The 23,761-nt window shown below is 42.3% G+C and overlaps 1 protein-coding gene across 2 annotated transcripts in view; it reads left to right on the top strand.

The window, feature by feature from the left end:
- Positions 1-17,513, top strand: part of LCP1 (lymphocyte cytosolic protein 1) — a 47,532-nt gene extending 30,019 nt beyond the window's left edge. For both annotated transcript variants that reach the window (XM_065678227.1, XM_065678226.1), the window contains exons 4-16: positions 660-789; positions 1,669-1,801; positions 2,386-2,467; positions 4,358-4,523; positions 7,469-7,611; positions 9,156-9,251; positions 9,756-9,951; positions 10,662-10,740; positions 10,968-11,082; positions 11,917-12,050; positions 13,052-13,175; positions 14,520-14,644; positions 16,013-17,513. In XM_065678227.1, the coding sequence (XP_065534299.1) occupies positions 660-789; positions 1,669-1,801; positions 2,386-2,467; positions 4,358-4,523; positions 7,469-7,611; positions 9,156-9,251; positions 9,756-9,951; positions 10,662-10,740; positions 10,968-11,082; positions 11,917-12,050; positions 13,052-13,175; positions 14,520-14,644; positions 16,013-16,145 (1,656 nt within the window). In that variant the 3' untranslated portion in view covers positions 16,146-17,513. The remainder of the gene's footprint in view (positions 1-659; positions 790-1,668; positions 1,802-2,385; positions 2,468-4,357; positions 4,524-7,468; positions 7,612-9,155; positions 9,252-9,755; positions 9,952-10,661; positions 10,741-10,967; positions 11,083-11,916; positions 12,051-13,051; positions 13,176-14,519; positions 14,645-16,012) is intronic.
- Positions 17,514-23,761: the final 6,248 nt, after the last annotated feature.

Raw genomic sequence — 23,761 nt, 5'->3', positions numbered from 1 at the left:
TTGGTTAGTTTGGGTTAGGAGTCCTGTCTCTGCTTCCTTCCGGCTTCCCCCCCTCCCTGGCAGAGCGTGAGGCTCAGAAAGTCCTTGGTCAGAGTAAACATTACTGAGCAGCAACTAAAAACAGTGGTGTTATCAGCGCTGTTCCCAGGCTGAAAGTCAAAACCACAGCACTGCACCAGCTACTAAGAAGGAGAAGAATGACTGCTACTGCTGAACCCAGGACAACGGTTGCAAAAACTTTCATCAGACTGAAACTGAAAACTTTATGGGGCATTTTTTTATTCTTTTTCTGGCCTGAACTGGGGTAAAGCCAAATGCTAAAATAGTGGAATTTCCCTCAGGATGGAGAAGTAGATTTTTGCTCGTCCTTTCTTCAAACCAAAACTGTTGAAGGCCCTCCTCCTGTACATTTTAGCTCCACGGTTTCACACCATATACATTTCTGTTACTTAGCTGATCTTTGTTCACATAGAAGTTTTTGTATGATCCTTTTCTGCCATGGCAGATGCACAAGTTTTACACAGAAACCCACTGAACAATACACAAGCTGTGCTTCCCTATGTATGAAGCAGAGAGGATATGTCTCACGGCCCAAGAGCAAACTGGTTTAACTTGATTTAATTCTCTGAAATTTTATAATTGTCTCTCATGTTTGAAAGATTTTCCAAAACTTGAAGAGCGATGATGTTGCTAAGTCATTCCGAAAGCAAATCAACAAAAAGGAGGGGATCTGTGCCATTGGTGGGACATCCGAGCAGTCCAGTGCCGGCACACAACACTCTTACTCAGGTAGGTACAGCTGACCTACACTGATAGCAACTAGGAACAAGTATATTGTGGTAGTGATTCACATTATTCAGATTACCCTTGGCTATTGTGTTGTTACCTGTCTCCCCTGTATCCACTTCTGATATGACTCTGATATGGCCATCACGACCCATTCCACTACCTCTGATGGTTATCGCTTGAGCAGAGTTATAGAGAGGAAATAAAGGTCAGGTTGGGGGTGAGGGGAGCGTACCATCACAAATGCTTCCAAGGTCTCCACCCACCCTAGCACAGAGGACACCTCTGAGTTACTGGAGCCCCTGCAAATGCTGCTGGTACAGGGTAGCCCTGTTGGACTACAGGGAACATTTGCCCACTACCCTCTGAATACTCTTTGGGAGAGTCCAATCCTGGCCAGGCTCTTCTAGATATTTAACATGTGGAGGATGTAATATACAATACAGAATTCACTATTTAAACTTATTTGAAGTCACATGGGATTTTGATTTAGCAAAATGATACAACAATGCATTAAAATTGTGGTGCAACTACAAATTATGCTTAGCAGAGTGTAGCAGCCGCAACATATAATTGAATCACATGAACTTCATTACCAGTCTCTATCATACACCTGTTCTCATGGCACCAAGCAACCCCAGTCAGTGGGAGGGAGTATGGAAGGAGTATTCACCAGCCCAAGCTCATCGCTGCCTTCAGCTCATTTGCTTGTCTCCTCAGAACATTCTTCCCTTGTAGGAGTTTGTTGATCAGACTGATCAACAAACTCCTCCAACCACAGTGGTGGGTGAGTCTTCTCCCCCAGAAGTTCTGCCTTTGTAAATGAAACGATGGGAAAAGTATTGCAACAGCAAACTGATTGATTTGATGTTGTGTTCACAGAGGAAGAAAAGTATGCCTTTGTCAACTGGATTAATAAAGCCCTTGAGAAGGACCCTGACTGTAAGCATGTGGTCCCGATGAATCCAGAAACAGATGATCTCTTCCAGGCAGTTGGTGATGGCATAGTGCTTTGGTAAATAATACCTGTCTTTCTCACAACTGGGAACCATGAGTCTGCAGAAACTCACATCTCTGCTTAACGGGAAGCTGCTGACCTTACATTAAGATCATGAATCTTGCAGATTCACGGCCTTAATAATGCTAGGGGGTTTTCCTTCTTTTATCTTCACAAATATAAAGCTTCTTTTATGTTAAATGAGAGTTCCTCCTTTCCTAAAGGCCCTTGCAATAAGATGAATTCAGTGAAATTTGAGGAGTCACTTGGGTTTATTTTTGTGCAAGGACTTTTTGGGGTTCACACAAAGCAGCAAAAGATAGTGAGTGCTTTCACAGAAATTTTCCGCACAATAAACTTCCCACACAACTTCACCTTGTGGCATTCTTTGCCTCACACCTGTAGTACAATCTGCACGTGACCCAGAAGAATTTCTTGCATGCATGCCTGTGTGTACCTGGGAAAACAGAGGCTATCTATATTTTTTCAGTAACACTTTAACTCTTTGACTTGTCCTACAGCATAGTGATAAAAACTGTATCTGTATTTTGTGTTTACATATCTAGTAATGTATTTCTTGTTGTTTCTTCTTTTATTTCCAGTAAGATGATCAATTTCTCAGTGCCAGATACCATTGATGAGAGAACAATCAACAAAAAGAAACTCACACCCTTCACAATACAGGTACTAAAACACAATAAGATTCTTTGCTTTTCCCCTTAGGATGCTTTGATATAATCACTTAGCACAAAGGCTGGAGATGCCGTGGTCCTGCCCAGCACAATCAAAGTTTTTTATGGCAAAGTGAGATGTTCAGGTCCACATCCTAAAACTATGAAGATTTGTATTTCTGTTTCTTTCCAAACATATGAGCAATCTGACTAAACAGACTGTGTTTGTGTTTGCACTTAGCCCAATATATTATGTTTACCAGCTCGCACAACAATATGTAGAGATATATTTTTACAGGAACAGCACCTACATATCTGGATACAGAATATAAATAGATATATGGAAGAGATACAAACCTAACCCAGTTTAGCCCTCAGCTACTCTGATTTGATGGAACATTAGCCGGGCTCAAATAAGCTCAGAAGCCATTAAATTGGATTTTTATGCTGTATACCACATTTTTCAGTTCTAATCGTTTTGGTCAGCAGCATAGCTTAGTGATGCAGCTCAGATCGATCCCTGTCACACATAGACATGTTTTGATCAATAAAGCTTCCACTTCAACTTAACCCTTTTAAAGCTCTCTGGTGGAGAAAAAGGTAATTAATTGGAAATGCTCCAATATTTCTACCTTATGAGAGTTTACACTATGTCTCTCTCTGCCTTTTGTATCTAATCAAATTTCTGTCATGCCAGCGGTGATGAAATTCATGTGAAAAATTGCAGATCTGTGTGATAAATTATATTTTCCAGGCTTCTTTGCCCTCCCTACTTGCCCTGTGTTTACCAAGTCACCTTTCTGAATGGTGCAGACCAGATTTTCTTATACCCTTTTTTATAAATGGGAAGGAAATGGCAAAGGAACATAATGTTCCTGAAACATCAGTTTCTTTCTGCCCCTCACTGTGAATGACAGTCCATTTCCACTGGACGCTCGCAAGCCAGGACTCTATGCTCCAAATTACAGATTTTGGAGCATGGAGAAGATATCCAGACTTGATCAGTTCTGACCTTGGCTGAATGTCAATGTTGAAAACCCAGCAGGTTCATCCATACTGATTCCTATGACATACGCTGGTTATACACATTGCTAGCTAGCAACTTATTTCTATCTTAGGTATTAGGTCTTTTGCATAGTGCTTAAAGAGAGATGAGCCTGGAATATCTGATGGCTGATTGGGTTGTAGCTCCCTTATTTCTCCATGTGTGCAAGACACAGGTTAATAGCTTGCCCCATGCTAAAGCTAAGGCTGCACTTGAACATCTGCCTATGCATTAGCTGTAGGGAGAGCCTGGGTTTGATAACCGGGACTGAGCCCAGACATCTCTGTGAATACAGATGTATGGTCTGAGCTCCAGTGCCTTGTGACATGGTGTCTTTCACCTTTGCCAAAGAGCTCCTTTCCATCTTCACATTGGAACCCAGAAATCTCAGTACTTTAAAGGGGGCTTATAAGGAAGATGGGGACAAACTTTTTAGCAGGGCCTGTTGTGGTAAGACAAGGGTAATGGTTTTGAACTAAAAGAGGAGAGATTACGACTAGATAGAAGGAAGAAACTTTTTACAGTGAGGGTGGTGAAAAACCGGCACAGGTTGCCCAGAGAGGTGGTGGCTGCACCATCCCTGGAGACATTCAAGGCCAGGTTTGACAGGGCTTTGAGCAACCTGATCTAGCTGACTATGTCCCTGTTTATTGCAGGGGGGTTGGACTAGGTGACCTTTGAAAGTCCTTTCCAACCCAAACTGTTCTATGATTCTATGTGTCTATGATTCTGTGGTTCTATGTACATATATGCCTTCACAGTGAAGCTACTTGTTTATTTCACTGGTTTTGTCTGTCCTCCCTTCCTGTATTCTCAGTTCTTCCGTTGCGGCATCATTCAGAAGTTCTCTTTCCCTAGGAAAATCTGAACCTCGCCCTGAACTCTGCTTCAGCCATTGGGTGCCATGTTGTTAACATTGGAGCTGAAGACTTAAAAGAAGGGAAACCTTACCTGGTGTTGGGTCTTTTATGGCAAGTCATTAAAATTGGACTCTTTGCTGACATAGAGATCAGCAGGAATGAAGGTATGTATGGCTCTTCCTTTCAGTGCTCTACTGTTATCACTGAACAGCCTTAGGGATCAAGTTCTTTTAAAGAAAATTTTGATTTATTTTTTTCTTCAAGTATTTTTTGCCTGTCTTCTTGCCTGCGCTAATTTCCCTTGCTCTTCACAAGTTCCAGCGCTCCAAAGTCCAAGGCTATGTCCGAGGCTTGTATGTGCAGAGTGAGTTTCATGCTCAATGGGTCAGGAATGATGGTCTACACCCAGGTATATTGGTGTTTCGGCATTAAATCTGGGATAAGGAGATGCTACACTGCATTTAGAAAGCTTTGCTCTTTTCTTGCTCTTGGTTGTCAAACATCTCCTCTTTCTTTATGAAATCAGAATTATAGGATCAGAGACTAATTTAGGCTAGAAGGAACCTCAGGAGGTCCACCCTGCATGTCTTCTGTTTCAGCCATCTAACCACCCACTTCAAGCAGTGCCATCTCAAGGTTAGGTGAGGTTGCTCAGGGCCTTTTCCAGTGCTCTCTGGGCAGCTTATTCCAGAGTCTAACCACTCTTGTGAATTTTTTGTTCCTTACATCCTGTTGGGATTTCCTTTCCTGCACCTTGTGACTGCAACTTCTCATTCTTTTGCTGTGCATACTGGGAAAATGCAATTTTGGCCCCTCTGTTGTTGGAGATAATACTTATTCCCTTCTCAGACCTCTTTTCAGGTTAAACAAACTTAGTTTTCTCATCCTCTTCTCATATATCATGTACTGCAGCTGAACCATCTTGGTTTCTCTCCACTAATCTTGCTGCCGTTTGTCAATGCCTCTCTTGTACTGGGAAGCCCTAGGCTGGACACAGCACTCCAGTTGTGTCTTACCAATGCCAGATTTCTCTGTGAAGTATTTTCAGTGTGAGGCTGTGATTATGTACATGCGATCCACACGGCACCTTACCTTGCTGCTTTTTTTCCCCCACCTCTGGATAGTCCACTCAACCAACAGTGACACTGCTTTCATCCAGTTCCTGTGCAGGTGTTACCTTCATTGCTTCACCCCTTGCACATTTCTATCACTTCCATAGCCAGAGCCATCAGTTCCCATTCCTTTATAGGTAGCCATACCCTGCTTAAAAGCTATTTGTCCATTTATGGTGTTTTCTCCTTCACTTCTCATCTCAGATTTAAGTTTGTCAGGATAGACAAACCAAGATAATTTTGATTTCTTTTCAAGTTCTGTCTTGTCCTGATAACCCTTGACTATGGGGAACTGTATTTCCAATGAGCTCTCATAAGCACATGGTATCAAGGCATTAATACATCCAAACCTCTATGGGAAATACATGGCATGCACTAATACCATGTTTGGCTTTCCCCTGGCCATATCACATGCTGGCTCAGAGTAGTTCAGAAGACATTTAATACACTCAAGTTGCTCTCATCCTCTGTTCATGTAAGCTTTTGGCTAATAGCAGTTATTTATATTAATTCCCTAGTGAATGTCTTTGAACACGGCACTATTAAACTACATTCCATTTTTTATTACTGTCATCTAGTTCTTTCTGTCTGATTTCCTGATGATCCTCTGTATTGACTATGCCACCTAGTGAACATCATTATCAAATATTCAGCACGTTGCTAGTATATGTGCCAAGGTAATTGATGCAAAAGAGATGAAAACATTAATCCAAAAATCAGTCTTTGATCCACCTCCACAAGAATCCTTCTTCACCCTACTTCAGTGTTGATGTTTCTCTCTTCATAAAATACACCGTCCACTTCCAAATCCTTTTATTATCCCCTTCTGGTTCAGTTTAACCCCATAGTACCCTATATCAAATTATCTGCGGAACTTTAGATATAGTTTCCTTTCTGTAGCAAGTCCATATTTCTTCCAAGGAATCCTGCATTTACGAGGGTTGATCCTTCCCTCCTGCCTTTTTCTCCTTTTATGAACATAACTATTATGCTATTATTTTATATAAATAGGATATCTTCTCCAATTGAGAGATGAGTTAACCCTACTGGCCCATAAACTCATGAAGTTATGTGCAAGTTCTTCAGAATACCTGTGTGGATTCAGTTTCAGTGTAAACGCTGCGGAGATTTCATCTAAGCTGCAAAAACTCTGTGTTCATTTTTTCATTCCCGTCTTGCCCCTATGGTCAATATCACTGCATCCAGCTCTGGAACCCTCAGCACAGAAAATACATAGAACTGTTGCAATGGGTCCAGAAGAGGGCAACAGAAATGTTCAGAAGGCTGAAGCACCTCTCCGTGAGAAAAGGCTGAGAGCTGGGGTTCTTCAGTCAGTAGAAGAGGAGGCTTCAGGGAGACTTCAGCAGCCTGAAGTACTTAAACGGGGCTTATGAGAAAGATGGGGATAAACATTTTAACACAACCTGTTGTGATAGGACAAGGGCAATGATTTTAAAATAAAAGAGGGTAGATTTAGACTAGATATAAGGAAGAGATTTTTTACAGTGAGGGTGCTGGAATACTGGAACAGGTTTCAAAGAGAGGTGGTGGATGTGCCATCCCTGGAAGTGTTCAAGGTCAGGTTGGACAGGGCTCTGAGCAACCTGATCTAGCTGAAGACGTCCCTGTTCATTACAGGAGGGTTGGACTAGATGACCTTTAAAGGTCCTTTCCAACCCAAACTATTCTACAATTCTATGACTATCTTTTAATTAAGATCTGAGGCAAGGAAATAGGGTAGTTCTTAGAGCACACTGAGTTTGGTTTGCGTTTCTATTTGATCCACTACTAGATCCACAGCTAACAGCCTTGTCCCCATTTTATTGATGAAACCCTTTTCCTCTTTATGTCCTGTCCTCTGTCACGCTTGAATTTTGGCAACACTTTGGTCCCTCTCTTTTAGAAACTGGGGTAGCAAAATTTGAGAGAAAATAGTTATACATTCTCCTCTATAAGTATTCACAACATCATTATTTTTCTCTTTCTTCCCTGCTTAGCCTTGATTGCTCTTCTGAGAGAAGGAGAGAGCCTGGAGGATCTGATGAAGTTGTCTCCAGAGGATCTGCTGCTGAGATGGGCAAACTATCACCTGGAGAACGCAGGATGCAACAAAGTCAGCAACTTCAGCTCAGACATCAAGGTATGAGAAACACTGACCAACAACAGCAAACCAGTAGCTCCACATCCAAATCCCTCTTCTCCAAATGGGTTTGTTCGCTGATCCAATCCAAGCAGCTGAGACTGCTCTGCCAAATATATGGGGCCAGGCAAATAAAATCATTTTAGTGTGGTTTACCTTTCTGCTTAGTAGTATTCCTCCTCCTGACTTCTAAGCCCCAGCACACCACATGCCTAGGAAAGAAATGGCTGCTGGTTCTGAACACAGCGTATGGACTCTACCACTGTATTTTCAGTTCCCTGCCTCTATTGCTTTCCTTCCCAAAAGTCCTTAAATGCCTCTTGACCTGGCTTTAGTTTGTAAAAGTTAGACCTTACCCAGACATGTAACTAAGTGTAGAAGAAGAGGATGGGGATCTTCCAGTTCCTTCACTTGATCTTTCCTTCAGTACAGCACCTGGGTTACGTGCTCCTGTGTCCCAACCTTTGCTATAACCCTGCACGCACTTACCTCCACATTTTAATTCAGTATGACTATTCAAAATAATGTAGCTAGATAGGGAGGCACTTGCAAGGATGGGTCTCTAGTCCATGCAGCATATGTCATGCACTTGGGACTTCACGGGCTTGTGAGTGCAAATTTCAGCAGATCTTTTCCTGTAGGATCCTTATTCTTCCGAGGCAAATATATCTGAACCTCAGTGGTGCATTCTGGTGGGTTTCAGATGCTAAAGCTACAGTTTGAGGCACGGCCAGCATCCTAGGGCTGTAGTGGAGGGTGTCTGAGCTTCCAGGAAAGCCAGGGGATGGCTAGCACACCAGCCTCGCCAGGTGTGACCTGACCTGCCTGCTCCCACCATAGCATGGGAAAAGCTATATTTTGAAGAGTATTAGTTGAGTTGGTTGGTCAAGTCCCTATATATTAACATGTAGCTTTGTTTTCAGTTGTTTGAGTTATTACTGAATTAATATTTTCCACACATGGAAGTAACATTACATTTCACAAAAGATTAGATACATGTTAAATCCTTGTCTTTTTGCTGCCCTTTTGCCTGAAAAATGCTGATACTGTTGTTGATTTTAACTTTTGTCCCTGAAAACTATGCTTTCTCTTCCATAACTGTTCCGGCGTTGCTTTGAAATCTGCTTTAACCATCTGCTTTCTCCTTCTGCATTTTCTTTTATTAAATGTTCAGCAGCCTGACTTCTACAGCATTATAAAGGTATGCATTTTCTTATCTCTAATTTAATGTTCAGATTAAGCCAATTCTAATACCTTTTTGTTGTTGCTGTCCTTTTGTGCAACACACAGCATTTTGTCTCAGGCGCTGAGCGTTCTGCAGCATACATATATATATATTGACTTGGGGAAGAAATAGACCTGGCAAATACAGCATAAAGTAGGAACTGCTAAATGCTTCTAGCTTAATTAATTTAATTATGTAGCCCAAAGATTGATGCAATAAAAATAAAGCATGCAGGCACATGGTTCAGAGGAGCATTGGCATGCAGTACCTGAGCCTTAGATGTAATTTTTCCTCCCTTTAATTTCTCTGTCTGTCACAGGACTCAAGAGCTTATTACCATCTGCTGAACCAGGTTGCCCCCAAGGGAGATGAAGAAGGCATTCCGGCTATTACTATTGACATGTCAGGATTAAGGGTAAAATGAGATAAGTTTAGAGTAAATGCCGATATTTTCTATCTTTCACTTGCATTGCTGGCCAACACAGAGTTGCACTGGGATGCCAGAACAAGGAAACTCTTTTGAGCATTGCAACCTGATTTTGTATTTCAGAAATTAAAGCTTTCAATGAATTTAATGGTGTGTTTTCATTAGATGTTATTGCTGAAACTGAAACAACCATTGAATGACACTGATAAACTGCTAACATGTAACAAGTATATTTCTTTGTGAATTTCATCAAACCATCTGCCTTTACATGGAATATAACTGCAAAAGCATTAGGGTGAGATGGCCAGATTGTAGGTAAAGCCCATCTGAAAACACAGACCTGATGTTCATAAAAGTGGGAAAGGAAATAGAAATCCAACAAGGACCTGCTTTAACAGCCTCACGTGTAGCTCCATGTGAGCTCCGGGTAGTTCTCGTGTGCAGTGCAAGGCGATGGGGTGAGGCTGATGATCCCGTTTTCTTCTGGAGCAGGAGAAGGATGATGTCCAGCGAGCAGAGTGCATGCTGCAGCAGGCGGAGCGGTTGGGCTGCCGGCAGTTCGTCACCGCCACCGACGTTGTGCGGGGGAACCCAAAGCTAAACTTGGCCTTCATCGCCAACTTGTTTAACAAATACCCTGCCCTGCACAAGCCAGAGAACCAGGACATCAACTGGAGCTCTATTGAAGGTGAGGAGAATGCAAATAAAGGATGTTTCTGGACATCAGTGCCACAGTATTCCCAGCTCTGAGTTGATGATATGTTAACCTAGCCTCATGTCCTTCAAATATAGTCATTGCACCATTAGCACAGGCAGCCTTGAGAAAGGGAGGCTGCTCTTCTCCTGCATGTGGCTTCTTGTATTTTGGAGGTCTGTTCTGTGGACAGCGCATGTTAAAAGACAAAAATGTCTGTGGGATATCTGAGTGCAGACTATTGAGTGTGCTGGTTAGTTGAAATTAGGGTTGATTTAGCATTCCCTTAATTGAGAGTATAATTTAAAACTCAGATCTTGCATAAACCTGTTGCCTGCTTGCTCTGGGTTGGGGTCAGGGCCACTGTTGTATGGATGAGTTTCAGGGCCACTGTTGTATGGATGAGTGAAAGGATGGTCCTTCTTTTTCAGCCTCATAGTGAAGCTGTTCATGCTAGGGCACAGGATGTTCTTGATTTCTTGAAGGCATTTCAAGGCCAATCTGCCCAAATGCAGTAATATATAGGGCATGAAGAAATATTACGCGCTGCACCATGCTCTGTTATTTCACATGTCAACCAGTGTCTCCTTCTGTTTATGGTTCAGTGCACTGTAAATTCTGAGTTATGGTTTCATCACAGGACACTTATTTTACGGAAGTGTTGTGTTTTGCAGGCCTGTTGATTGATGTGTCTGTTGTTTTAGGTGAGACAAGGGAAGAGAGGACTTTCAGGAACTGGATGAACTCTCTGGGTGTTAATCCACATGTAAATCATTTATATAGGTAAGAAGAGGTATTACACTTTCTTCAGATAATAAATTTGTCCACCAAATTGCTTAAAAACCAAAAACTTTTGGACCCCATAAGAATATTAAGAATATATGCTCTTTTTTTCTTGTTTTGCCTTTTTTTTTTTTTAATAGAAAACTATCTTTACTTCCATTAATAATTCAATTTGGTTCCTTTCCTCTGATGTTTGGACAACGATATATCTTTTCTATTGTTTTCAGTGACCTGTCAGATGCCTTGGTCATCTTCCAGCTCTATGAAAAGATCAAAGTGCCAGTAGACTGGAACAGAGTGAACAAACCACCATATCCTAAACTAGGTGGCAACATGAAGAAGGTAAAAAGAGTTGGAATAGCTCCAGTAGCGATGCTCTATCCTCAAAGGATGTTTATATCATTTCAAACAGCAATATGGGCACTTGCATTGCTCTCAAGTCCCAAGTACAGCACATTAAATGTTTGGGGTTTTTTTTGTATAGTCAGTGAATAATTATTCATCCTGAAAAAGAAATGTACCTTTGACTCACTGGCTCTTTTGACAGGTGAATAATATTTGTAAAGAAAAAAGACTCAGTACCTTTGGTGTCAATATTTGCCGGCCACTTTTGCTGCTGTCTTAGTCACCAATCACAATGCATCTTCACTGTAAGTCATATGGCACCAGCTTAATTGCAGCTGTCTGGATCACTGCCCTCCACATCAAATGAAGACAGTGATGATAAGCATTCTTGATCAGATGCCTCAAAAACTGATTACAGAGTTGATGCTAAATACAAAGCTTTCTCCCAGCTATCTGGATGAGTAATTCCATCCAGTTAAGCCAGAGTGATTAACTGACCACAGTATTGACTGGGACACTAATCCTTTGTCTCAGTGCGATGCTGTGATGTTGGATGTACCCATGAGCCATAGATTGGTATTATCCAGGGAAATCAGTTTTTCAGGTCCTGATGGTGAAGTATAACATTTCCGTCTATGTTAACTGTTTACGACGGTGTTTTGGTACCGGCTACTGATAGTAAAACAGCTGTATTATCACAGAGCCTCAAAGCTCCTTTTTGCCCAGGAGGATCAGGACTAAGCAACCAAAAGAATTTAAAGTAACAGTGCCTTGTCTTCTTTTTTTTTTTCTGTATTTTTGAGCTGCACTAATTGACCCTGTCATTTACAGCTTGAAAATTGCAACTATGCAGTGGAACTGGGAAAGAATCAAGCCAAATTTTCCCTTGTTGGCATCGCTGGGCAAGATCTGAATGAAGGAAACCGTACGCTCACGCTGGCCTTAATCTGGCAGTTGATGAGAAGGTATGGCAGCCAGGCACAAACTGCAAACTGTATACTCAGTTTGCATTGTGACAGTCTCCTGCTGCTATCACTGAGAAGGCCCGACACGCTTTCTAACTACTCTGTTTGCGCCTATATGCAAAGACAGAGTAACCTTTTGCTCGCTCCTAGTTAGGGGTGCAATCAGGAAGCACATCATCTTGTGGGCAAGGCCATTACAGGCAACTCATGTAGAATATTATTATTGTCACTGTCTGTATAGCATGAATAAATGTTCATTGCATGAAAGAGAAAAAAAAAAGTTGATGGTCTCTGTATCAGAGAATGGGAAGAATATACTGGAAACAAGAAATTGATGGAGAAGGTTTGTAATCTGCTACCTGAAGCAGATGCAATGAAGTAGCTCTCCCTGCTTTAATGTAATTCTCTGTGTATGTGTGTGTTTGTGTGCATGTTTAAGAGCTCCATAACTTTGTGTAAGAGACCCAATGTTTAGAAACTGAACACAGACTAAATTCAGTCTATAAAGCAAGGTACAGGTTTATCAGGCAGTTAATTAATCTAGGGATCCGATTACTTGTCATCAGTTTTGGATGTCTTTCCAAGGTGTATGCTGACATATAAGCAAAATATTCCAGGCTTGTGTTTATGTAGAAGGTCACTCTTAGATGAGTATAACGATTCCCTTCTGTCCTTAAAGCCAGTGATCATTTTTTTTAAGCACTATGAGAATGAGTTATGTACATCAAGATCCACTAAAAGGGACCTTTTACAATTCTGAAAATCAAAAAGCTTCTGACATGCCCAAAACAGTGATAAGGGAATTGGGGATGAATTAGACCCATTAGATCAATTATCATGTTACAGTGCAATTCATATATGCTCTGAAGGGTGGGAAGCAGGGCAATATCAGTTCTAAGAGGACTGTTGGGGTGATATCTCTCAAGCTGCACACGTACAGGATGCTTCTGAGGTTATGGTAGACTTTGAGCAAATGCAGATATCCTGGCTTCCCTCTTAAGGTACACCCTGAATATCCTTGAAGACATTGGTGGTGGAGAGAAGGTCAATGATGAAATCATTGTCAGCTGGGTCAATGAAACACTGACTGCAGCTGGGAAGAATTCAACCATCTCCAGTTTCAAGGTATATTTTTTTGTTAGAAGTCTCTGCTTAGGAATCTCTTATCCAGTGTGTCTGTTATGCATATGTTGCCTGTATATAGATGTATATATGCATATACATGCACATACTAAATTTTTTAATATAGTTAACTACATAATTTGGTCATTTTTTATTCCCTTTTAAAAGCATGTTCAGATATACAGACTTTATTCAAGGGGCTTTATTATGAAAAGTTAACAGAAACATGATATGAACATGACAGGAAATGCCTTGAATGCCAGTTTGACATTGGAAATCAGAGTACAGGGGCAGGAATGATGCCTGGAACTAAGCAAGAATTGCTGTGCTGTCAATTATTATTAAACAACAGCAATTACAAATCACAGTATTACAAAGAGCAATAACAATACATTTATAATTCGGTAGACCATTTGGGGGTACCTCACCCTATTTTGCAAGGTACCATGTAAACAAAGGGACAGACCAATTCCAGAGAGCTTTTAATTTTTCTAATGCATCTGCAACACTTTCCAAGGTGGGGAACGCTAGGTGGATGTAAATCAGCAGTTCACATGAGGCAAGGACAGATCCATCAGACTTCACATAATGAGACACACAGGAGACACACAGCTGGTCCGCTTGCACCTCCCATCAGTACATGTGTATCAGCATCATCTCCCCACAGAAAACAAGTTCATCAGCCCAGCACTCCATCTTTTGCTTTAATGACATTGCATTCTATGACAAGGTGACCTGCCTGATTGAAGAAGGAAAGGCTGTGGGTGTTGTCTACCTAGATGTTAGTAAAGTCTTTGACACCATTTCCCACAGCATTTTCCTGGAGAAACAGGCAGCAAGATTGGTGTTGGTCTCTCTTGTCCCAGGTAACAAGTAATAGGACAAGAGGAAATGGCCTCAAGTTGCACCAGGGGAGGTGTAGATTAGATGTTAGGAAGAATTTCTTCACTGAAAGGGTTGTCAAGCATTGGAACAGGCTGCCCAGGGAAGTGGTGTAGTCACCATCCCTGGTGATGAAAAGATGTGTAGATGTGGCACTTAGTGATGTGGTTTAGTGGTGGACTTGGCCACGTTAGGTTAACGGTTGGACTCGGTCTTAAAGGTCTTTTCTGGCCTAAATGATTCTATGATATCTTATTCATTGGGGGAAAAAAAAAAAACAAACAAACCATAAATCCTTTAAATGGTTCTTAGTCCGGCTTAGAGGAAAAATGATGCTAAGCAGCCCTTTGTGGAGATCTAAATGGTATTTGACTGAGCTGTCCATTGTTCTTGGTCCTAGACTCAGGCTTTGTGGGAGATCAGTCATTCTGTTGTTGCATCTAATTGTATTTTTCATCTATGCAGGATAGCAAAATCAGCACCAGCATGCCAGTCCTGGATCTCATTGATGCCATTCAACCAGGATCAATCAAATATGACCTCTTGAAAACAGAGGACCTGAATGATGAGGAGAAACTGAATAATGCTAAGTACGTTTCTGTCAAGTGACACTTACATGAGTTACCTGCTCTGTCTTTGAAAACTGCTCTGCTATCATTCTCATCTGGCACAACCTCAGCTAATACCTCCAGAGTCAGAAGCATGAAGGCTAAGAGTTAGGCAGTAAAAAAGACTATCAATGGAAATGAAGTGTGTGATGTTATATATAATTCCTGCTTTATAATTCCCTTGAAGGGATCAAAATCACTTGGCTTCACAAGCCCCTATTTTCTCTTATTAAATTTAAAACTCTTTCAGAGATCAGGGAACAATGCCAACAATAGTGAGCCATGGAAACCAGTGATTAGAGGTCAGGATACCTCTTTTGTCACATACAGGTGGAACAAGGGCATATTTAAGAGAGAAGGGGGAGAACAGGATTCATGCCTGAAAAACTGGGTTTATGAATGTGGATACTAATTTTTTTTCTCCTGAGTGCAAATCCAGCAGAGAGCCAATCCTGGGGACTTCTCCCTTTCCTTTCAGAGTTACACAAATCACCTCCCAGTCATCATCAGTTTAACTTCTGTTTTGCTATGTGGCAACTACAGTCAGAGCTGCCATCATTTTTATAAATGCCACTGTTCTTTTTCCTTTCCATTTCCTACCATCTGTTCTCTTTCTTTCCTTGCAGTCCCACATGTGCTTCTAACTATATTTCTTCATCCCTCTGCTGATGTTTTCCTCTTCTCCCCTCCTCTCTGTTGTCCCAGCCCTCTTTCTCTGCATTTCTGCGAGAATTTCACAAATGTATGTGCTCTGCAGTAGGAAGAACCTGGATTTTCTAGGGTTTTGTTTGTTAAAAAATAGAACAGCCAGTAGCAGTGCAACAGTGCACTCTGAGCGGGGAGATGGGAAGCTCAGCGTACAAATTCTGGGTGTGACTCAGGCAGAAGTCCCTGAATGTTGATTTCCAACAGCACCAGCATCAGCTGTTGATTTCCAACAGCACCAACATTTCCAATCTCCACCAACACCAGTCTTCTGCTTTCCATCCTCGTAAATTTATATTTATGTGCAAAGACTGAGTCACAGAGATTGAGGGGAGCAAGGCCATGAATGGCTGGCTGCGAGAATTATCTTTCAGGCAATGGGAGACTAAACGTTTCATACAAAAATTCAACCTGCAGTCTCCCATGCTGCAGATAATCACTGTTCTACTATCTGGGAATATGTTCTACCTTTTACCAGAAATGTAGTCATCTCTGAAGCTTATACATTCCTATAGAAAAGTTTACTTTTGATGAATCAATAAGTTCCCAACTCATTCTGGTATTAATCATGTAAAAACTTCTTAACAGAGGGAAAATTAATACTACTGCACTAATTTGCTTGCTTGTTTGACCTCTGCATTGCAGGTATGCTATCTCTATGGCGAGAAAAATTGGAGCAAGAGTCTATGCCCTTCCAGAAGACCTGGTTGAAGTAAAACCCAAAATGGTCATGACAGTGTTTGCTTGCCTTATGGGAAAAGGCATGAAGAAAGTTTAAAGCACAAAATACTTGTACTGATGCCTGGTGTTCACCCTTTTGATTCCTTCAAACTGCTGGATGCTTTTCTCCGTACCAAGGAATATGCAGGGTGCTCATGCTTTAAAGGCATGAATGTTAACACGGTTCCAGATCATACTAAAGTTGTGTATCCACATGTATCCAGGAAATGTTTTCTTTTGAACATTAATATGTGCTTGACTTTTTTTTTTTTTTTTGCCTTATTTTCCACTTCGCTAGATATAACTATTTCATATTCCTGAGTAAGTTTTCATACTTTTATTAATGGATACCAGGGTATTCTGTCAGAGTTCACCTGGAGATCTTCATTTTGGGAGATAAAGACAGCTTTTAGGATTATGAAATGTTATATACTGCTTCTGCCTGAAAATGTCTTCATGCTTTTGGCATGCTATGGCATTTCTGCCATACTTTCCTCCAGTTTGCACCTGGGATAACAAAAGGGTATCCCTAAGCCAATGCAAGTACTAGTGACTGTATTTTTTGAATGGTAGGATCCTCTTAGGAAATTTTTGTGGAAAGAGAGAAGTGTCTGGGGTCTGCAGTGTGTTGCTGATATGTGAACAGAGCAGTACTTTTTCCTGCAAGTTACACCTCTGCTGTCAGAGGCATTACTCACAGAGTACATTACTACTCACTGAAAAAAATATATCGTAACCTGGTCCTCCAAGAACATCCAAACTTTGGAACCTTTGCAGGGAATGCTCTCCAATGGATAATTCATTTTTATGTCATAATACACGTAAAATATAAGCAGATTGGGAAGCATGAGGGAAATGAAAGCCATGTTAAAGAAACTAAGGGGATACACTCAGTTAGTAGCAATATGATAAGAAGCGAACCAAAGGAACACAAAGCTACATACTTGTGTAGTAAATACAAATTAAACTCTGATAACTTCACGGACTTGCACTCCAAGGGCTGTGGCCTGGATTCAGGAGAGCCACTTAAAACTGTGCTTGCATATGAAACGTATACTAAAATGGTTCCCTGAACCTAGGCTGGGATCCTCAACAGAGCTAAATCAGCATAGCTTTGCAGCTAACAAGGTACTGTCAGTTTGCCTCAGTTAAGGACCTAGCCCCGTCTATGGATAGTCAGTGGGATGTATTTTCACTGAATCTCTTCTTTGGCATGATTAATTTACTGTTCTGGCCTTTATGTGGATTTTACTGTGGTGAAATGCAGAAGGAGGGAATTTGGCCTTAATGCAATCCCGTTGACACAGTCTCAGTTCCCTCCCTTTCTCCCTCCCTCCCCTTCAGCCCCTCCAGAATTGCCTTAATAAAGAATCAGTATTCAATGACATGAGAAGTCTCTCCAAATAAAATGTTCTATAAAGCCAAATGTGTAGTCTTTGCTTTTAGTAATGCGTGTGCTAATGGGGAAGGGTATATCATAGAGCTGAAATAGAGACAGATGCAAAAAAACCCAAACAATTGTGGGCTCACTAAGGATGTATCCTCCACATTGTTATGCTGCAGATGGCAGAAAGCAGGAAGATTTCCAAGGTCATTTCTGAACATGCCACTCCAAGATGGGACTCTGCTGACTGGACCTGCAGCCTGGCCCAGTATGACTTTCCCCATTCAGTGCAGTAACCGTCATTGTCTTCCTTTGCTCATATACCCACAAACTTTGTCTCTTTTAGCATTCTGCAGTGCAAACTATTTTTTTTCTGTACTGATGTTCAGATCCTGCTCCTGATCAGATCTGGGCACCCTGTTCTTCTCATGAGCCTATGTATTTAATACAGGGTGGGAAAGGTGCAGTATCCTAAGACCAGTTTCATCTGGTCACAGTATTTCCCAGTGCTGGCAGAGGAGGAGAACATCTCTAGTGTTACACAATGGAGACATCACCCCAGGTTATTGCCCAGCAAGGGGGAGTTACCAGAGCATCACCCCTATGCTGCTGCTCTTCTTCCCCGGCACAGAACCCACTGTTGCCATTCAAGAGGGGTGGCACTGAAAAGGTGGCTGTTCTTCCCTTATGTTGCCTTACTTGTCCTACAGAGGTAAACCAGGGTGAGTAAAATGCAGACAACAGCATTTCTCTCAGGTGGGATGGCCATGTGTTTTGTGCATGTTTCATGCATGTTTGCAAAGTGCAAGGGGCCATTTTTGGCTTGATACTGAGTGTAGATCTGGAAATGCCAGGTAGTCATGCCTGAAGACAGCCTTGCTCTGGGTTCCCCATCTCAGGAAGATGTCCTCACTCCAGACTCAGGTACAGATGTGAGGCATGAAGTAGGTGAATGATGGGAGATGGTATCAGCACCAGGGTAAGAGGAGGGTCTTTTCCCTTGATCCCAGACAAATGCAAGCAGCAGCTATCCCCAGAGAGAAGGGATTTTCAGGCATTTCCCATCCACCAGCCCTTAGCAACTCATTTTTTTGCACAGGGGTAGGAATTTTAGAGAAGCCTGCTGAGAGAGGGAGGGAGAGGAGGCTTTCATGCATCATGCATTTCTCAGTGGCGAGGTGTCTGTGGAGAACAAAACCTGCCCCTAGCTCAGGCTCTGGTGATGTACACTGTTACTCAAAGCATATTTTGCGAAGAAGGCTTCTTTTCCTCCTCTTCAGCACTGGAACCAGGCACCCTGCCATGCAGCCCTCCCCTTTGCTTGCCCCTTGTGCCCCAGGCTGCGTTTTGGGACACCCTTTGGGCCTCAACCTGCAGCCAGCCTCTACATCAGCCATGGACCAGTGCAGCACGGAGAGTGAACCGCGAGATGGCACTCACTCTGTCTGGAGATTTAGAGACTGCCTCGCTCGAGTTCTGAAAATGCTCTCCTCTGGGAAATGGAGTAAAATAGGGATATTTAACCCTAGGCAAAACGCTAGCAGCTGCCAGTGTGCAAAAGCGGATAAGTGTTGTTGTCAGGGACACTATAGCAAATGCCTTACCAGATCTTCATTTTTATCTCTATAATCTCCCTTGAAAAATAAATCTGTCATGGGCCTGGAGGTGTGGGAATAGCTGCATTCTGTTACAGGAGTACAAACATTCTCACTTTTCAATGCACCTCTGTTTAATTGGGTATTCTGTTTATTTGAGGCACTTGAGGCTTTGCTTTCGTGAGCTGGTAACGGAAGCCTGTAATAAGGTTCCCAGCAGATACTGATGGGGTTAAACCTATGACAAATATCACAAAAAAGCGGGATCTGGAATTTTTTGCTGTTGCTTTTCTCCAACTTCTTCCATCACTCTTAGAAAAAGCAGCTGTCTGGGATTCACTCCCAAATCAAGCTGGCTTTGTAAGCCCTTCCATTATTGATTTTCATTGCACAATTAATCATAATTTTCAATGCTTCAGAAAGGCTTAAACATTCATACGAATAAAAATAAAGCGTCAGCAGTTACTTTAAGTAGGAGAAAAAACCATGAGGGCAATCAATTCACGTGCTTCAGGGTACAGCCTGATCAGCAGATGGACTCAGAAGGAAATATCCCCCCACAGTGTAGTAAAACATAATTAGGTGCATGATGAGGATTTTACACTTTCTTGTATATCATCTATTCTGGCTAGAAACCATCTATTCTGGCCTTTAAAAAGAGGATAACAAGCAGTATGGCTGGCTGCTGTGCTCCTGTACAGATAAAGTCATGTTTCTGCTTCCTCCAGGGGTGGAACCGAACCAAAACCCCAAGCTGAAATCACTCCTCTTTCCAAGTGCAGCTTAATTCTGCTGTGAGCCTCACCAAAAACTTCAGGACTTGGTGTCCACTGCTGCCTAACTGAGAAGCAGCTTCCATCTGTCTCCTGCTTGGAAAACAGGACCATGATACTGGCAGATAGCTGCAAAAAGCATATGAGCAGCATTGGTCCTAGAGCAAGCACTTGGCTACCGCTGCTTTCAGCTTGACTCAGAAATGGCTCCTGGTGCCTCTGATCTTGCAAACCCACGTGTTGAGTTGCTTCTGTGACTGTCCAGCTCTTCATCATCTGTTGCTCCTGGCAGATTCCTCCAGTGCCTGGAAAATGGAATCAAGGATTTGGGAGTGTTGTCCTCGAGGCTGCTCAGTCACTTTACATTCCGCACTTTCCAGGAAAGCAGACAATGTGAGCAGCAGGAAGTAGCACATTGAATGCCTGAGCACCAGCCTTATTGGCTGCTGTGTGGTGAGCTATGTCAGAGTCAAAATTTATCCACAAACCTAAGAAGCTGTTCACTAAGTAGGACAGGAAATAGAGGAGCCCTGTGTACTAGCAAGGTGATATCTGTGGACTTTATACAGCTTAGTGTGGGAAAATTCTGAATTAGGACCAATATCGCTTGATAATGCTCTCATCTTGTTCATTTTTTTATGTCAACCAGTGCTCAGTGGCGGTTCTCTTCTGCCATTGATTTGTTGCCCTGATGGTTCCTTTGCTACTCTGAAAGTAACACACAGCTCTGAGTCTCAGTTCTCAGACTAAGCATTAGAATTAATGCTTAGCCTGAGAACTAAGCATTAGAATTAATGCTTAGCCTGAAAACTAAGCATGAGTTTAGTTCTCAGCATTAGTGAGAGCACTGCTTTTCATTGCACCTTACTTACTTTTTTGTGTCCTGATCAGTTTTTAAAGGTGTGTCTTACAGAAAACCTGATTTAGTCCCAGGGTGCAAGCTATTACAGGTCCATGATAAATTGTCCAAAGCCAAGAAGGTCACAATGTGCTCACAGGTAAATGACATGTCTGAAATCTGTGAAAAGAGCAGAAAGCTACATAATCAATCATGCACAGAAGCACTGAACTTCCTCAGGGCATGCACTCATTTAGTGCATGGTCTTGAGGATCTCAAGGAATACAGCAACGGATAGCTGTAAACACACAAAACATGAAGAGGAACCCCACACATCCACTCAGGAAATCTCATAGCAGGTAATTGACACGCACAGTGCTGCTTTGACTGACACAAGCAGAAAAGCAACATCACATTGCCACACAACTACAGCAGCCTACGATGTTGTCCTGGCTCTTCACTGCAGTTAAGCAAACTGGACACTATGGAGCACATTTTGGTTTGTCACTGAGGTGGGGAGATGTCTTCTGACCAGCCCCTCAGTAACATTCCCCCCCTTGATTTTGCAGCCCTGGCAGAACACCCCAAACATCTGAGAGGTGGTGGATAAGCCTGAGGTGTATCAACCTGTCCATGCCTTCCCCTCATAACCTGCATCTGCTTGGGTGCTAGTGAAACAGACTTGTGAACATGCCAGTGAAAGGCTCAATCAGCCACATTAGTGAAAAGTAATAGAGCTCTCTGAGGAGGAATGCAGGCCCCCACCACCAGCCCCACCTCCACTGCTGGAGCGATGCTGCCCATGTGGTGATAAACCTTACAGAACAGCCAAATGACTCTAGAAACTTCCCAAATTCACCATTGAAGCCGAGTTCTAGGATTATAGGTTCTGCTGATTTTAGAAGTTGTGAACTGTGAATGCGACCAAGGTTGGAAACCTCCTTGGCTTGCCAAGCTTCACAACATGTGGGACCAACCTGCTAATGCGGGTTCAGCTTCTGCTGACCTGGTGGAACCCATTTGGGAGCACCCAGGGGCTTTGAGCCTCACAGAGAAACAAATTGTCATACAGTACTTTCACCATGTGTTTCTCGTACAAGCTCTGGGCAGAGGAATGCAGAACATGTATACAATACAGCACCCTCTCTAGCCTACAGTGATCTCCTAAAGGTTGGGAAATGACACCCCAAACAAGAATCATGGTGCTTTCAGAGAATGGTCCTTTGATGCAGATTGCAGAAACTTTAAGCACAGATGCCCTTAGATGCCAGAGCAGTTGCACCATGCTGGGCTGGAGCAGTCACATAGAATTGCTACTGCTTTGTTGGGGTCTGCAATTGCAATGCTGAGAGTGCACTGTAAGAAAGCTCACTTTCCCTATCCCTAGACGGATAGAAGACAAGTGCATATTTGGATACATTTGTACAAGAGCTTTTCCAGTGGGACAGTGATGAGTCCCTTTGCAGTGTGGCTCTGCTTGTGCAGACAGATGGTCAGCATGGGCTGAGAGCGAGATGTGCCAATCTGAGGTGGGGACCAACAAGGTGTGAATGAAAGGGGGCAGGAGCATTGTTCCATGAAGCTTCTCTTCACCAGCATCCTCAAGCAGGTCTAGACATCTTCCAAACAGGTCGCAGCATCCTCCAAAATCCAAAGGCAGATTCCACTCTTCTAACCTCTACCAGATGCCATGCAAGCAACGTGAACAAGTGCAAGCAGTGCAGAGAAGACTAGCAATTACTGTTGGTGCACTCAGAGACAGGCAGAACACATTACTAGCCCAGGGTTAACTGCGTTCCTGATATGTACATACATGCACCTAAGTACGTAGAGATAGGGACAGATGTGCATCCATTCACTTGCACCTTAGGTGCTCTCTGTAGGTGGTACTTGGAGAAACTTTCTCCAATGCTCAGTAGCTTTTCCTGGAATGCTCCTGCGGTTCCCTTTGATATCCCTTTTTAAACAAAGTTAAGCTTGCTTTGCAAGTACTTCTTGTTAAGATACTGGCAAACAAATCAGTATCTACTGGCATCAAGAAAAGATGAGCCACTTGTTTGGGTAGGAGTTGATAATAGACCTTCAGGAAATGGAGCTCATGATGAAAATGTTCAACCAGTACTGATACCTCCTTACCTCCCCAAAATGGCACATACACTACAGCATCTTTCTCCCTGCTGACCCTGGAAAGCCAAACAGTAAGGATAGTAGAATAAAAAAATTAATAGGATAGGTTGGTGTAACTGAATACTCAAAAAAAGGAAAGTGAACATGTATATGAGGGAGAAATGCTGTAACCACAAAAATTTAGACATAGTTCAGATTGTCCCTTCCTGGTGGTTTCATGGGCTTCAAAATTGCTTCCAGAATGAAATGACAGAGGTTGGTGACATTGGCCATGTATGTAAATGATCACAGTGTCCTAAGGAGATTAATTGATTCATGAATAAAGATGAGGAGCTGAGGTGTGCAAGGAGAAATCATTTATCAATTATATGTCTTGGAAAACTGAAAGATGATGCGGCCTTAACGGCTGAATGGGTTTGAAAGGGAGACTTGTAAATTGAGTTCTAATTCTGTTCTGCTGTATTCATAATAAAGAGCTGTTAAACTAATTGCATCCTTGTGTGGTTCATGAGCAATGGCACTCAGCTGCATCGCACACCAAGCAACAGAGATCAGAGTTTATTCAGATTTCAGTCGTCCTTTGCCTCATCTAGGAAGGATGCTAACCAGTTACTTTTGGCCTCATCAGTAGTTTTAATGCACAAAAAAAAGGGCAAGTGCCTGTAAATATTTTTCAGGAGATTAATTTTGTATTTGAATCTGAATTTAAAGAACCAAGAAGGACAGCACAGACTCACTTAGCTTTTGTGTTCTGCTTCAGTTACTTGGATCCATCGTGATTACCCATCCCTAGAGGGACTCGTTGCTGATTAACTGGAAACAAGAGGATTCTCATGGGTCAAAACGATAGCAAAATATGCTAATCCCAAACAGGAAAAAGGATCTGAGGGATGAGGCTGCTGGCAACATCTGACCTCTCGCTCTCCTGCACCTTCTGTGTGCTTGTTAACAGGTTCG

This window comes from Lathamus discolor, chromosome 4 (assembly GCF_037157495.1).
Source record: "Lathamus discolor isolate bLatDis1 chromosome 4, bLatDis1.hap1, whole genome shotgun sequence".
Lineage (NCBI taxonomy): Eukaryota > Metazoa > Chordata > Aves > Psittaciformes > Psittacidae > Lathamus > Lathamus discolor.
The sequence above is the reverse complement of the archived record's forward strand: the minus strand, read 5'-3'. Positions and strand labels throughout refer to the sequence as shown.